The sequence below is a fragment of the Hyperoodon ampullatus genome (assembly GCF_949752795.1).
Source record: "Hyperoodon ampullatus genome assembly, chromosome: 8".
In the NCBI taxonomy this organism is placed as follows: domain Eukaryota; kingdom Metazoa; phylum Chordata; class Mammalia; order Artiodactyla; family Ziphiidae; genus Hyperoodon; species Hyperoodon ampullatus.
The window spans coordinates 20,492,517-20,507,138 of NC_136921.1; the positions used below are offsets into that span (position 1 = coordinate 20,492,517).

At 54.1% G+C, this 14,622-nt stretch overlaps 1 protein-coding gene across 4 annotated transcripts in view; it reads left to right on the forward strand.

Annotated features, from left to right (window-relative positions):
* TNS1 (tensin 1) overlaps nucleotides 1-14,622 on the forward strand; it is a gene marked incomplete at both ends in the record, with an annotated part of 226,748 nt that overhangs the window by 180,403 nt on the left and 31,723 nt on the right. For 2 of the 4 annotated variants that reach the window (XM_079710295.1, XM_079710297.1), the window contains 2 exons: nucleotides 1,889-3,442; nucleotides 9,690-9,776. In XM_079710295.1, coding sequence (XP_079566421.1) covers nucleotides 1,889-3,442; nucleotides 9,690-9,776 — 1,641 coding nt within the window. The remainder of the gene's footprint in view (nucleotides 1-1,888; nucleotides 3,443-9,689; nucleotides 9,777-14,622) is intronic. The other 2 variants (XM_079710296.1, XM_079710298.1) reach the window with 1 other exon arrangement.

Sequence of the window (14,622 nt, forward strand, 5' to 3'; positions counted from 1 at the left end):
GGGCAGCCTCTCATCTACATTTCGGCCCCTTTAGGGATGATGCCATGTGAGTTGGGAGAGGCAGCATGTGTATAACTGCATCTTAGTAGCCTTTTGGGGTCCCGGAACAAGGGGCAGGTTTTCGGAGAATCAGACCTTTCTCAGCCAAAACCCTTTTCCCGTTCAGACCAGCACCATCCCTGTGAGCCCTGGGCTGCGGCAACACTCTGGCCCAGTGTCACTTGGGGCCTGCTGCTGGCTGAGACCCCAAAGCCCCAGGGAAAACTGGGGGCAGAGAGATGGTTCTGGAGAGTTAAGTGAATAGGCAAAGCCTTCAGCCCCCAGGGGGTGTGTGTGGACGATGTGCCTTGTCGGGCATGTTGGTGCTAGTGCTTGGGTGACGTCATTTGGTTGGCCTGTGGTTTGTGTGTGTGTATGTTGATCAGGATGTTCCTGTTTTGCGGTTGTCTGATCACTTGTTTTTGGCCGTGGACTTCTGTATGAGTGTTTATTTTTAGAGGCTGCCACTTCTGGCCTGAGGGCTGATCCTTGGGCATGGTAGGAGCTTGTATTTTCTGAAATGTTTGTGGCTTTAAATTTCAGTATTTATTTTGGGGTATTGCTGCTTTTTATGTGTTTATTCTGTGGGGGTGTGTGTGTGTGTGATATGACAGTGTAGAATAATAAAAAATTGTGTGGTCTTTGAAGTTCTGCTTTAGCTTTGATTTTAATTTAGTTTTTTAAAAATTTTAAATTAGTTCTGATTTAAAATCCCAGCTTTACCAAGTACTACGTGTCTGCAAATAAATGGTTTCACGTCTCAGTTTCTCTGTCTTTAAAATAGGCATAACAACCCTGACTCACAGGATTAGAAATAACGTATGTGTAAATGTAACAAACTGTTCCTTGAATGTTAGCTATTAACATTAGTATTTGTGTATTTGTATCCACACCTGCTCTTTCTGACTGCAGTGCTGGGGCTGTCTGGTGTACTCCATGAGTGCATGCGTCTGGGTGTTTTTGATTTGGGTGATTTCTGGTGGGAGTGTGTGTCTCTGGATGTCTTTATATTTGGTTTTCTGTGTGTGAGTGTGTGTGTGATTGTTGGTGTCTGGGCTGGAGTTTGGGAGGGGGCTTTTTTTCTTGCCAGTTGGGGGCCTGCCTTGGAGGGGGCAGAAGGGAGGGGTGTGTGTGTGTGTGTGTGTGTGTATGTGTGTGTGTGTCAAGGCTGGAAGCTGGACTGCTGACTGTACAGGGTGTGAAATCACTGAGTTCCTCTGGGCAGGGAAGTTCTTCGTTCCTGAGTCAGCCCTTTGGCCTCTAGCCACCCAGCGCTCACTTTTTCCTTTCAGAGAAAGTATTGCTCACGGGGTCCCCAGAGCATCTCAGACAAAATAGCACAGAGGGCACCTCTCCCTGCTGAAAACCTCTACTTTTGTGTCCTCAATCCCTAAGATGCTCCCTCCACCCTTGGCCCCTGAAGCACCTTTCCAGAACCTCCACGGGCCCTGGCGTTCAGAGGGAAACTGTGTCCTTTATAACACTGGGCCTGCCGCCTTTGCTGGACCCCATCTTGGCCCAACAGCCCAGGCCCTTGGGAAGCGAGTGCAGTGCCAGATCCAGGCTTTGGACTGGGGCATCTTGCCCCCAGGACCCCGGCCCAACCTTGGACTCCACTGCCTGGCCCTGACCCTGGGTGCAGGGGAGGTCTCTGCTCAGAAGCTCGGGGAAAGGGTCCTTTTGTCCTTTTGCCCTTCTGCTACCTTGGCTCTATCTCGGGGTGCTGAGAGGATTCCCTTTGGGGATCCAGGGAAGGGAAGCTTTCAGCTGCTTTCCTTGGGAGAATAGCAGATGTCCCGTCTGCCACTGACATCTGCTGTCTGTCTCCCCTCTGGTCCCTCTCTTGTAGAGGTTGTGGGCCACACGCAGGGACCCCTGGACGGGAGCCTGTACGCCAAGGTGAAGAAGAAGGACTCCCTGAACGGCAGCACCGGAGCCGTCAACGCCACGCGGCCCGCTCTGTCGGCTACCCCCAACCACGTGGAGCACACCCTCTCCGTGAGCAGCGACTCGGGCAACTCCACAGCCTCCACCAAGACAGACAAGACCGATGAGCCTGCCCCCGGCCCCTCCAGTGCCCCTGCTGCCCTGAGTCCCGAGGAGAAGCGTGAGCTGGACCGCCTGCTCAGTGGCTTTGGCTTGGAGCGAGAGAAGCAAGGCACCATGTACCACATGCAGCATCTCCGGTCCCGCCTGGCGGGGGGCCCTGCTGCGCCCTCCTCCGGCCGCCATGTCGTCCCGGCCCAGGTTCACGTCAATGGCAGGGCCTTGGCATCCGAGCGGGAGACAGACATCCTGGATGATGAGCTGCCCAACCAGGATGGGCACAGCGTGGGCAGCATGGGCACACTGTCCTCCCTGGATGGGGTCACTAACACCAGTGAGGGGGGCTACCCGGAGGCCCTGTCCCCACTGACCAACGGTCTGGACAAGCCCTACCCCGTGGAACCTATAGTCAATGGCGGGGGCTACCCCTATGAGTCTGCCAGCCGGGCGGTGCCTGCCCAAGCTGGCCACCCTGCCCCCATGCGACCCTCCTACTCTGCACAGGAGAGTTTAGCTGGCTACCAGCGGGAGGGGCCCCACCCAGCCTGGCCACAGTCAATGACCACCTCCCACTATGGCCATGACCCCAGCGGTATGTTCCGCTCTCAGTCCTTTCCGGAAACCAAGCCCCAGCTGCCCCCAGCTCCAGCCCGGGGCGGGAGCAGCCGGGAGGCTGTGCAGAGGGGCCTGAATTCCTGGCAGCCTCACCCACCTCCTCGCCAGCAGGAAAGAGCCCACTTGGAGAGCCTCGGGCTCAGCAGGCCCAGCCCCCAGCCATTGGCAGAGACCCCCATGCCTGGCCTCCCCGAGTTCCCGCGGGCGGCCTCCCAGCAGGAGATCGAGCAGTCCATCGAAGCCCTCAATATGCTGATGCTGGATCTGGAGCCAGCCACGGCGGCCGCCCCACTGCACAAGTCCCAGAGTGTCCCTGGGGCCTGGCCAGGCGCTTCCCCGCTCTCCTCCCAGCCCCTCTCTGGCTCTTCCTCCCAGTCCCATCCACTGACCCAGTCCAGATCTGGCTACATCCCCAGTGGGCATTCCTTGGGCCCCCCTGAGCCTGCTCCCCGGGCCTCCCTGGAGTCTGCCCCTCCTGGCAGGCCTTACTCACCTTATGATTATCAGCCATGTCTAACGGGGCCCAACCAGAGTTACCGTCCAAAGAGCCCAGCTGCCTCCTCCTCGTCTGCCTTCCTCCCAAACACCCAGAGCTCTCCAGGCCCTCAGCTGCCCCCAGTCTCTCTCCCTGGCCTCACCACTCAGCCTCAGCTTCCACCGAAGGAGGTGACTTCAGATCCATCCCGAGCTCCAGAGGAGGAGCCATTGAACCTGGAGGGGCTTGTGGCCCACCGGGTAGCAGGTAAGAGCCTCAGGGGCCATGAGTTCTGGGTATCCCCTCCTTATTCCCTCCACACCTTCCCTCTCTGGTCTTGGCTGGTTTTGCTGGAGCGGGGTGCAGGCCCAGCCATCACGCCTTAGCGGGTGCTGCTTTGGCCTGGGGAAGAGGCCGTCAGGAGCCCACATGCCAGCCATCCCTTCCTGCATTCATTGCCTGTTAGGCTCCAAGCCAGGCACTGAGGTTCAAAGATCAGTGTCTTTCAGGAATTTTTGGTCTAGTGAGGGAGCAGGTACACAGACAGATAATTCTAACAGAGAGCAATGTGTACTACCACAGAAGTGGGGACCAAAGCCCCAGAGCCTGGGAAAGCAAGGTTCCCACCTAGGGCAATCAGGGAAAGCTTCCTGGAGGGGGTGACTCCAGGGCTGGAGTACAGATTTTCTAGGCAGAGAGGAGATGCTCTCTGCAGCTGCCTGCAGTGGAGAAGGCCTGGAGAAGGTTGGAGGGAGGCCTCTGTGGACTCCAGTTCCCTTTTGAGCCCTCCCAGAGGCACAGCAATGCCTGAGAGGGTGTCCTGAAGCCCTTGGGCTCCATCTGAGTGTTCAACCCTGGTGCGTCCTTTCAGGATATTTCTCTGTTTCTGGGGAGGCCAAGGTCCATCTTCTTGTTCAGCTGTCCTGCTAGTCCTTGCTTTAGGACCAGCTCTGTATGGGAAGCAGGCACTGAGAAACAGAGCCCCATTTCCTATCAGAGAATGGACTTATTCCCCAGAGAGAGGAGACAGAATGGGGCAACCAGATGAGCTTACTGGGGAGATAAAGGCAAGAAATGGCAGAGTGTCCAGGGCCATGTTGGGAGGGGCAGGAAGGGCTCCCTTCCTTCCCTCTGGCCTAAGCCTGTGACCATTCCATGCGGGCAGCCAAACTGGGCGGGAAATCCTATGAGTTCGTTTTATCGTGGAGGTGAAGCCCAGGCCAGGGTGGACCAGAGCCTGGGGTGAGGGGGACCTTGTGCCCAGCCCCTCAGCTGACAGGGTGGTGGGTAGTCAGGGAGCAGAAGGGGAGCCTGGGCAGCTGACTCTGCCTTCTGTCCCTTTTCCTAAACTTAGGGGAAGCTGAGTCACCATGCCAACTACAGGGAGGAAGGGAGATGCCATCCCTGAGGATGGATGGTGGGTTTAGGGAAGTAGCTGGGGCCAGGCCAGTTGGCTGTCGGGTTTGAGTCCAGGACCTGGTGTGGCGGCATGGACTCCCTGCTCCTGTACTTCAGAGCAGAGCACAGCCCCCAGTTCAACTATTGGTAACTTGAAGTTGGCCATAATGGCAGTATTCACACTCTGGAAATTGGCCATCAAGGACTTCACCTGCCCTGGAGAGCTGGTCTAGCAGCACATCATTGTCTTTGCCCAAGAGTCAAAGCATAAGATGAGTAGCTCTATAACCCGAGGGGTGAAATGCTCCATGGAGGGGGTGTCCCCGTGGGGCTGGTGTCTTCTACTTTTGTCCACATCTGGGCCCATGAGATAAGGAGTACCTGGCTTGTCAGCAGAAACCATTTTCCTCCTGGTTTTGTTGAAGGGAGAGGAATGGGCCCTCTCAATATTTTACAGAGTTGGGGTGGTGGCCTGAAGAATAGTGACACTCTAGTCTAATGATGGGCAGGATCCAAGGGGCTTTTCTCTGGGGGAGCAGGATGAGTTTCCTCCCTTTCACAGAACGCTCTGTATAGCTCTCCCAGAGCTTGCTCAGAAGGAAGCCATACTTTAATGGCCCTGGAAGGATGTCCATCTTGTAGTGGCTCTCCCCTCATCCTTTTCTCTCTTACCAGTTTCTGAGGTCTTGCTTCTCAACCTCCATATCCTGTAACTGCTCAGGTTGCCAAGAAGTCATATGGAGGGAGGGATATTGTTGGCACAGTACCTGTGTCCTCCAACCCTGCTGTCATCTCCTCCACCAACTGTGAGTGACTCAGTCAGGAGAAGGGATAAGATGTGTAGAGGGCACAGTTATATTTGGTCTCCAGGGCTACAGAGGACCTCTTGGGTCCATGCCCTGTCATGAACAGTATTTCTTATGTCAGTAGGTCCTGCTTGCACAACTTCTTCAGTAGCCCTATCCGCAGTGCTTGTGTAGATAAAGATGCACCGGCAGGATTAATTTGTAGAACAGTCTAGGAGCCAAGGGATAGACTTTCAGTGCTGCCTTTTTCTTCTCATTTTACATTCTTCTGCAAGAAGCTGGAATGTAAGCTTCAACATGAGTAACCTCAGATCTGAGGGAGAACCTCTATATGGTCATCAGTATGATCTGGTTTCTTCTGGCCTTTCTCCCTCAAGTCTGCTCTTTCTTCCTTGGCTGTCAACTGAGGCTATCATACCTCAGTTCTATGTCCTTGGTTCATCCCACTTTGATCCAACTACTCCTTATGTCTTATTTCAGCTTAGCACTCAGAGTATGTAGGGTTAGTTTTCTTAACTTGACAAAGGGTAGGTACTGTAGCACATGTCACACTTTCTTGTGAAACATTAGAATTAGAAGCATTCCCATTACACCAGGGGCAAAATAAAGACGCCTGTTATCACCACTATCATTTAACATTGTATTGGATATCCCAGCCAGTGCAATAAGACAAGAAAAGGAAATAAGAGTCATAGTTGTTGAGTCCAATCAAGTTATCTTATGATCCTGATTCTGTGACTGTACTGATCTCAGGTGTCTCTAGAGGTAGAGATTTCAATGCATATTGGAAATCAGAAGTTGATCTTATCCTTAAGGAGTCTAGAGTTTAGAAAGGGGAAAAAGAACTGGAACTTTAAAATGAAGTTATTTGTAATAAGAGAGGTATGAAGAATGTTCTGTGGGAATGAAGAATAAGGAATGGTCACTATCAGCTGGAGAGATTGGGGAGGCTCTTTGTTGAGTGTGGGTTTTACAGAGCCTTGGAAGATGGGTAGGACTTTGAAAATGGGTGAGGTCATTGGAGAGAGAGGGCTCATAATGAAGATAGGAAAACTTAAGGCATGTTTGAAGAATAGAGTGGATTGAGAGCATATAGGCTGTGTGAGAGAGAGTCAAGAAAGGTAGCCTGGGGCCTGCGTCTGTTTGGTTTTAATACCAGACTAAGGAGCTTGAATCTTACCTAGTGGCAGTGTAGGAAGCCATTACTGTGTTTAGGAGAGGATGGCATGATCAGGGCTGTAGTTTAGGAAGATGTATCTGGTGGGTCTGGGCAGAAAGGATACAAAAGGGGAGAGACTTTGAGCTGGGAGATGCTAGGAGCTTATTAGCTAACCTAGGTGATTGGGACTGAGTTAGGGTGCTGACCATGGAAATGAAAAAGAAGAGATGGGTGCCAAGGATGCCGGTGGGATGAGAACTGATGCATTTACAAGTTGATTGGATGTAGTAGGTGAAGAAGAAGGAGACATCAAAGATAATTCTGAGGCTCCATGAATAGAAACAGAATGATGGTTCCATTAATAAGCCAGAAGTTAGCAGGAGGAGCAGGTCTGGTGTAAGATGAAGACCTCAGTGTTAGATATGTTGAATTTGAGTGACAGTGGAGCCTCCAAGTAGAGATGTATGGAAGGCAATCAGACATCCGGAATTGGAGCTCAAAAGAGTGGAAAGAGCTATAGATTTGGGAGTCATCCTCACAAAGGTAAAGGTTAAAGCTTTGGGCATGGATGAGATCTCTATATGTCAGAGGGCATGGAGAGAAAAGAACTTAGAATGAAATGGCCATGAGGGAATGGAGGTCATACAGGGGACTAAGAACAAATGTTCAGGACAGAGAGAGGACACTAGTACAGTGGGTCATCACAGAAGTCAGAATAGTAAAGGGTTTCCAGGAGGAGGGGTGGGAGGTTAGCAGTATCACTGTGGAGAGATCATGAGGAGAAGGACTCAGGAAAATTCACTGGGCTTGCCAATTAGGTGGCCCCAGTGATTTTCAAAGGCATATTTTCAATAGAGTGGTGGTGACAGAAACCAGACAGGGATTGAGGAGTGAGAGATGAGAGGGTGCAGACAGCATATCAACCACTCTTTTGAGTGGTTTTATGATAAAAGGGAAGAGGGTGGTAGCTAAAGAGGGTAGCAAGATACTGAGAACTTTCTGTGAATATAGGAGCCATGAGAATGTTTTTAGAGGGGGAGGAGAGAGAAGTTGAATATGGAGGGAAGAGGGAGAAGAAAAAGATATAAGAGAAAGAAATGGATAGAATAGGTCTCTAAGGAAGTAAGGGGAGTTAGGCTTAGGAACCCAGGTGGATAATTTAGGCTCAACCAGGAGGTGAGGTACCTCTTCATGAAATAAGAATAGAGGATGGATACAGATATAGGGAGATATTGGTGTCAAGCCTTGGGAGCTTGAATTGAGAACCCAACTTTTATATTTCTTCATGGAAATAGGAGATGAGGTCAAGGCCCATTCCATCATTCATTCAATGTGTGCTCTTAATCCATGCTACATGCTAGCCTAGGTTCTGGAAAAATGGTGGTAAACAAAAGAGATAAAGATCCTTTTTTTAAGAGGTGGAAATGGACAATAAGAAAATAAGCAAATACACATATAATATGTCAGATGGGTGATAAGTGCCATAGAGATAAAATAAAGCAGTGAAATGCCAATGAGGGGTGAAGGGTTGGGGGTGGTGGTTGGATGGTCAGGGAAAAGGCTTCCCTGGGCAGGAAGGGAATGTGCCAGATGGAACAGCAAGTGCAAAGGTCCTGAGGCGGGAGTGTGCCTGATATTGGGAAAGTAGGGGGCCCGAAATCAGAGAGGGAATGAGAATGGGGACCAGCTTTCTGTGGGCCTTGTAGGTGATCATCATAAGACCTTTGGCTTATACTCTGCATGGTGTGAGAAGCCTTAGGAAGGATTTTGGCAGAGGAGTGACATCATCTGACTTGTTCTAAAAACATCAGTGTGGCCAGGATGGAAGGAGGGAGACCAGTTAGGAGGCTGGTGCTTTTGATCAGGATGGCATCTGGAGATGGTGAGACATACTCAGATTGTAGACATATTTTGTAGGTGTCACCATCAAGATTTACAGAGAGACTAGACATGGGATGTGAGAGAAGGAAAAGTCAAGGTTTCTGGCCTGAGCACCTAAAGGATGGAGTTGCTCTTTATTGAGATGGAGAAGAATGTGGGAAGAGCAGGCTTAGAGGTGATATCAGAAGTGCGATTTTGGCCACATTAGATTTGAGGTGCTCATGAAATGTCCAAGACAGTTGGATGTATGAGTCAGGAGTTTCTGAGGGAGAGATTGGAGCTTAGAAATGTGGGAGTTGTCAGTATATGATGTCATGTGAAGTAAGGCACTACATGATATCACCTAGGAGGGTGAGCACAGATAGAGAAGGATTGAGTTCTGGAGCCTTGAACATTTAGCAGTCTGAGACATGAGGAGGAACCAGCAAAGAAACTGGTATGGAGCAGCTTTTGAAGTGGAGGAAACTCAAAGGGTGTGGTTCTCTGGAAGCCAGGAAGGGGTGATATTGGCCACTGCATGGCCCCTGTGGTGTGAGATGGATTGGAGTCAGCTGGGGGGTGTGAATAAAAGGACCTCGCAGGTCCTTACAGTGCATCCGGCAGGCTCATCTTAAGGACTTTTCAGTGGTACCCAGCAGTCTGGGGCAGGAGTAGAAAAGCCTAAGTGGCTCCTGTGGAAGAGGGTTACTAAGAGGTGTGATGGAAGAATGAAGGGCTGAGGGATGGCCCGATGCTCAGGAAGGTGACCCTCGGGCTCAGACTGGCAGGGTCACTGCCGAATCCAGGAAGAAGCAGGTGACCGTGAGAGGAGAAAGGTCCTGGGATGAGGTCGTGCTGACCGTGAGGGCGGGTGAGGTATGGGGCCACAGGATTGAAATCTCCTGGTCCCAGGCTGGCACCTTCCTGCTCCACGCTGGGGTTGGAAAAGAGAGAGGTGGGTGGCGTCCTGCTGGACAGCAGAAGGTCCATCTGCCCTTTGGAGAAGCGAGACCCTAGATCCACCCTCTCATCTTGTCTGACACCCTGCCCGCCTCCCTCCGGCTTGTGGCCAGAACCCAGACTCAGAACACTGACTAATCTTGATTTTCTCTTTGTTTTTGTTTTGTTTCGTCTTGTTAAATGCCTTGTCCTTGGCGTTCTTCGTGTGTCCCGTGTCCATCTGTCCCCTGTGCCGTGGGCGTGGTGCCTTCCTTGCCTGGTGTCCTCCCCTCCACCCCTCCCCTCCCTGCTTGCCTCCCCGCTGCCGGCTCCCCGGGGTGGGGGGGAGCAGCGTACAATGCCAGGCTGCAGGGCACTGGGCAGAGTGTCGGCTCCAGGCACCCTCCTCTCCACCGGCTCCGATCTTCCTCTCTCTCTGGTTGGTTCCTCTCCCCACTTCCCCCTTTATGACTTACCTGAGCTCTCCGTTTCTTTCTTCTCTTTGCCCCCCACTTCTTTTCTCACTGTCCCCTTCTTCCTCCTGCCTCCCTCCTCTCTGCATGAGTGAATCCTCCCACTTCTGCATGGACACGGCCTGATGCTTCCAGCCTTGGCCTTCCCTGCTGGGAACAGCGTCCGGGGTGACTAGATGAACTTTCAACCTCCCCGTGGGCACACAGGCCTTTGCAACAAGGGTGCTCAGTGAGGGTTTGGGACAGCCTGGCTCTCCAGCTACCTTGGCCAGATCACTTGGGCTGCCCGGCCAGAGCCTCAGCAGGAGCCAGGCCGAGCTCTGCATGGACCAGCAGGCACAAGACGCAGAGTGGTGCCCTGGAACCTGCTGCTCTGTCCATTCTGGAGTACAGCACTCCCTGGGGGCAGGGCACCCCCTCTGACCTCATCCTGAATCTCTCATCCTAGGACCCATGGCCAAGAGTCAGAAGCCCTGGGTGTGGTCCTGGCTTTTCCTGTGACCTCCTCTGTGACACTCCCGGGCAAGTCTCTGAATTGCTCAGAGCTCTGTCTCCCAATGTGACAAATGGAGGACCTTAGCCTTGCCACGTGCCTTTTGCATGGTGGCTTGATGTGCCCCAACATGGTGGACCCTCCATCAAGAGTCATGTTGCTGTGTTAGAGGGTGATGTCATCCACTAGCATCTCCCACCAGCTCTTGGACACACAACCCCTAGACTTTTAGCTCTGGGCGGGGTGAATCACCTCATCCTTTCCCTGCTCCTCGGAGCCCAGAGGCCCAGGTCAGGGAGAAGACCATGTGCTCAGGCTTACCCCAGGCCGTGGCCTTGAGCAGTTCCGGGAAAAGGCTTGGGGGTGGGGTGGGGTGGGAACTGATGACTCCCAGTGGCAATATCTGGTGCTCTCACGTCCCCTCCTTCTCCCAGTCCATGGATAATGGGGAGATGGTTCTAGCAGAATGCCTCCTGTCCCCCTCCTCTGCTGTCCCTCCACCTTTTCTCGGCCCAGTGGTGGGGAGTGTGGTGTTCGGTGGGGCCTGGGGGTTTGGGCAGTTCTGGGGGGTCCTGAGGGGAGCTGGCATGGCTTGCCCTGGGGCTGCTAGTGTGGTTGCCGTGTGGCTTTCTGGTGCCCTGGCCCAGCAGGTGGCCTCCCGGATCCCCTCCCTTCTGGAGCCCCAGGCAAGCAGTCGGACACCCAGCCCTGCCACCTGGAGCTGAGGAATCCAGTTTTTTGGAAATTGGAAGGCTGGAAAGAAGAGCTGGGTCTGTTGGGGTGGAAGCGGCCAGTCCTGGGGCGGGTAGGGGAGGCATGTGATGAAGCCTGACACCAGGGCATATGTCCATGGAACTCGGGGGTGGTGGGCAGCCATGCTCTATCTATTAACCAGGTGTATTGATGTGTGTTAGGGCTACAGCCCCTAGAATTGCCCATGTGTGTGTGTGTGTGTGTGTGTGTGTGTGTGTGTGTGTGTGTGTGTGATGAAGGGGATTCACGGCCTCAGTTCCGGCCCACTTTAGGGGAGCCTTGGAGCCAGCTGTTCCCCACAGCACAGTACCATCCTGGGGAGCAGAGTGAGGACCCCGGGAGATGGGGCTGCTCCGGCCCCTTGCTCTTCAGGTCTGGTGGTCAATGTGGAGGCCCCGGGCTGAGGTGACTACTGTCCTCCAGGAGGAGGGGAAGGTCCGATGCCCACAGTGTGTGAGCAGCCCTTGGAGGATGACAAAGGGCTTCTGGATGTAGCGCGTTATTATCCCAAAGGCCACTTTCTGGCCGCTCCTCGTGCTGCCGCGGCTGGAAGGCTGAACTCACCAGCTTTCCTGGGAGGACCTTCCAGAGTCCCTTGCCTGCCTCTCTTTTCCTCTTTCTTCATGAGTTTCCTCTGGCCCCTGTTCTCCTGCTGGGGAAGGGCTGAGCGTGGAGGTTCTGAGGGTGACTGTGACCCACGACTGTTCCTGCCGGGCTAAGGCTGCGTGCGCCCACACGTGTCTGTACGTGTGTGTGTACGCGTGTGCCTGTGTGTGTGCAGGGAGCGGGGCACGTAGACGGAGGCCCTGAGAGCGGGGCCGGGGCCAGGAGACCAAGAAAGTCCTGGGGTCGGGGGTGGGGGAGGAGAGGAGGCCGGTGGGGAGTGCGGGCCTGTTTTTATTATCCGTCAGCCTCTGGGACATGAGGGAGTGGTGTTCTCTCTCTGACACTGGCTGTCAGCTTGTGTCCAGACTTCCCAGCTTGGCTGAGGAACAATGGGGCTCTCTTCTCTCCCCTCTAGCCATGGCCCGTCTCCCCTCCCGTAGAGAGAGACAAGAGAGAGGGAACATGGCTCTCCAGGCGCTCCGGGGCAGATCTGGGACTGCCAAGGCGGACAACAGTGGGACACTGTGTTCAAACAATGTGAGAGGCCCAGGCTGGCCACTGGGGCCGTGGGCGCTCTGCGGGAGAGGGGCTGTCCCCGTGGGAGTGGTATGCCGGGTCTTCCCCCTTCTGCAGAGGGAGGCTCTGCCCTGTAGGACCCTAGCTCTTTGGATGGCAACCTGTCCATCCCCCCTGCCTCTGGACAGAGCCGGTCCCACTCCAGTGGTGGTGGAGAGGCAGCTTGAAGAGGTGTGATTGCCCTCAAGTGTCTGACCGCCTTGGGTCAGGTCTTGCAACCTCCAAAGCCCGGAAGCCCCTCCAACGGTCCCGCCTCTTCTCCAGGCCGCTGCAACCCTCTGTATCCCCAGAATGTGGAGGATGTTCTGGGTGCATCGGGGAGAATGTTCTCTGTCCCTCTGGGAGACTTAGGGCCTCGAATTGAAACAGACCCAATTTTCAAGGGCAGATATCAGATCCCCAAACAGGGAAACTGGCCACCCCTTGCAGAGGCACGGGGACCTGCCAGAAAGAGACTGCGGGTCTGGGCGAGCCAGAACGGAGAGCAGCCCTAATGTGTTTCTTTTAACCTTGGGGCTGAAGTTGGTTCCAACCCCAAGGGCCTTTCCCAAATGGGCCTCCTTTGTTACGATTATTATTAGAAAATCAATGGCTACGTCTCTTTCTCTCTAATGTTTTTGCCAGGAGTGGAACCAGCAGCGGCTTTGGACCAAGCTGCCCCGGAGGCCTGAGGGGGAAGGGGGCTCAGTGGTGGGGGGAGCACGGCCAAGGACAGGGCCGGTCGGGGCGCAGGCTGCTTCTCTTGAGGGCTGGCAGCCTGGGATTGCTGTAGGGTCCCGGCTGCTGCTCCACCCTTTAGAGCCAGGCCCCATCTTTCATCTGTGTTGATGCTCATAGCAGCCCCTGGTTAGGACTCTGCAACCCCCATTTTTCTATTCTGAAAATAAAGGTCCTTCAAGGCAAGGGGTTTATTTGCTGTCTTTAGCCAGGGCTCTGTTTTCCTCGGTTGAGATGGTAGGCAGGTTGCCTCTGATTAACGAAGAGCCCGAAGTGGAGCCTCAGAGCATCCCCACCCCCGCTGAAAAATAAAGAACACCGCCCCACCCAGCTACCTTCTGCATTTACATGTGCTCTCCAGACGGGGCTCCTAATTATGAGATAATACGAGTGCATGACTTGGAGTGATGGTGTGAGTGCTTGAGAGTATGTGTCCATCCCTAGACTTGGCAGCTGGAAGCCTGCTGTTCATGACAAGTAGGGAGGCTTCCCAGCCTGTGCCTGTCATGGCAGCCTTAGTGGCTGCTCCAGGCTGGAGCTGAAGGGCCCCCAGGGCCATGCAGACCTCACTGTGGAGGGTAGATGGTGATTCAGCCTGAATGAGGGTGATTTCTGCTTGGCTGAGCTGGCGTGTTCCTGGGGCAAGCTGTGTGTGTGTGTGCGTGTGCGTGTGTGTGTGCATGTGTGTGTTGTGTGCATGTGTGCCACGAGGTGGTTGGTCTGCCCACAAGTGCTGGCCTGAGGCTGCTGTGGCCAGGGTCTCACAAGACCTTTGATGAGTCCCAGCACCTCTCCTCACCTGCCCTCTCGGGTGGTGGTGAAGGCAGGGCTGGGAATTTCCTCCTGCAGCATAATGAGGACAAGGGGCCTGCCCTCAGGCTGGGTCTTGGCCTCTGGACCCCGGGGAATAAGTTCTCTAGGATTCTGGAGCCAGCTCAGTGAGGCAATGGGTTTCGTGCCGCAGCCCAGCTGTGGGAAGGGAGGAGGGGGAGATTAACAACATCCCCAGGCCTGCGGAATGGAAGGGAAGTGCACAGAAGCAGATGGGGCACATGGCTTCAGGCTCTTTGCCTGCTGCTCTGCTGGGAGAGGCAGGCTGGAACCTGGGCCATCTTTGGGGCAAGAGAAGGGTGGACAGATAAGGGGCCAGCATAAAGGAAGAGGGAAGGAGCTTTCAGAGGTGCACTGGATGAGGGTTGGGCGATCCCAGAGAAGGCCAGCAGTATTCCGGGGGCCAGCTGGGGCTGGGGACACTGTGACAAGACTTAGTCATTTCTTGGTTTCTTCTCGGGAGCACCATTTGCAACATGATGCATCATTCATTCTTTCCAAAAGTCTTCCCCACGGGCCTGGTGTTGCTTGTTGGTTGATGCAGTCGCCTTGGAGACTGACTCTCCTCCCTCCACCTTCCCTCTTTTGCCTGGAAGCTCTGGCCCTCTGCCTCCGGGGCTTGGAAGAAGCTGACATCTGTTTCTTGTATCAGTCCTTTGTGCTCTGGGCCCCAACCCTGTGCAGAGTAGAGATTCTTGGTGAAGGCCAGCCAATCTAAGCTGATGCCCCACCCTGCAGAGAAACCGGGGTGTGAGCAGAGGGAGGCTGGTGGGAGGATGTGCTGAGGGGAGACAAGCCCAGCTCCAGCTGGGCCCCCTGGGCTAAGGTGCACTGCC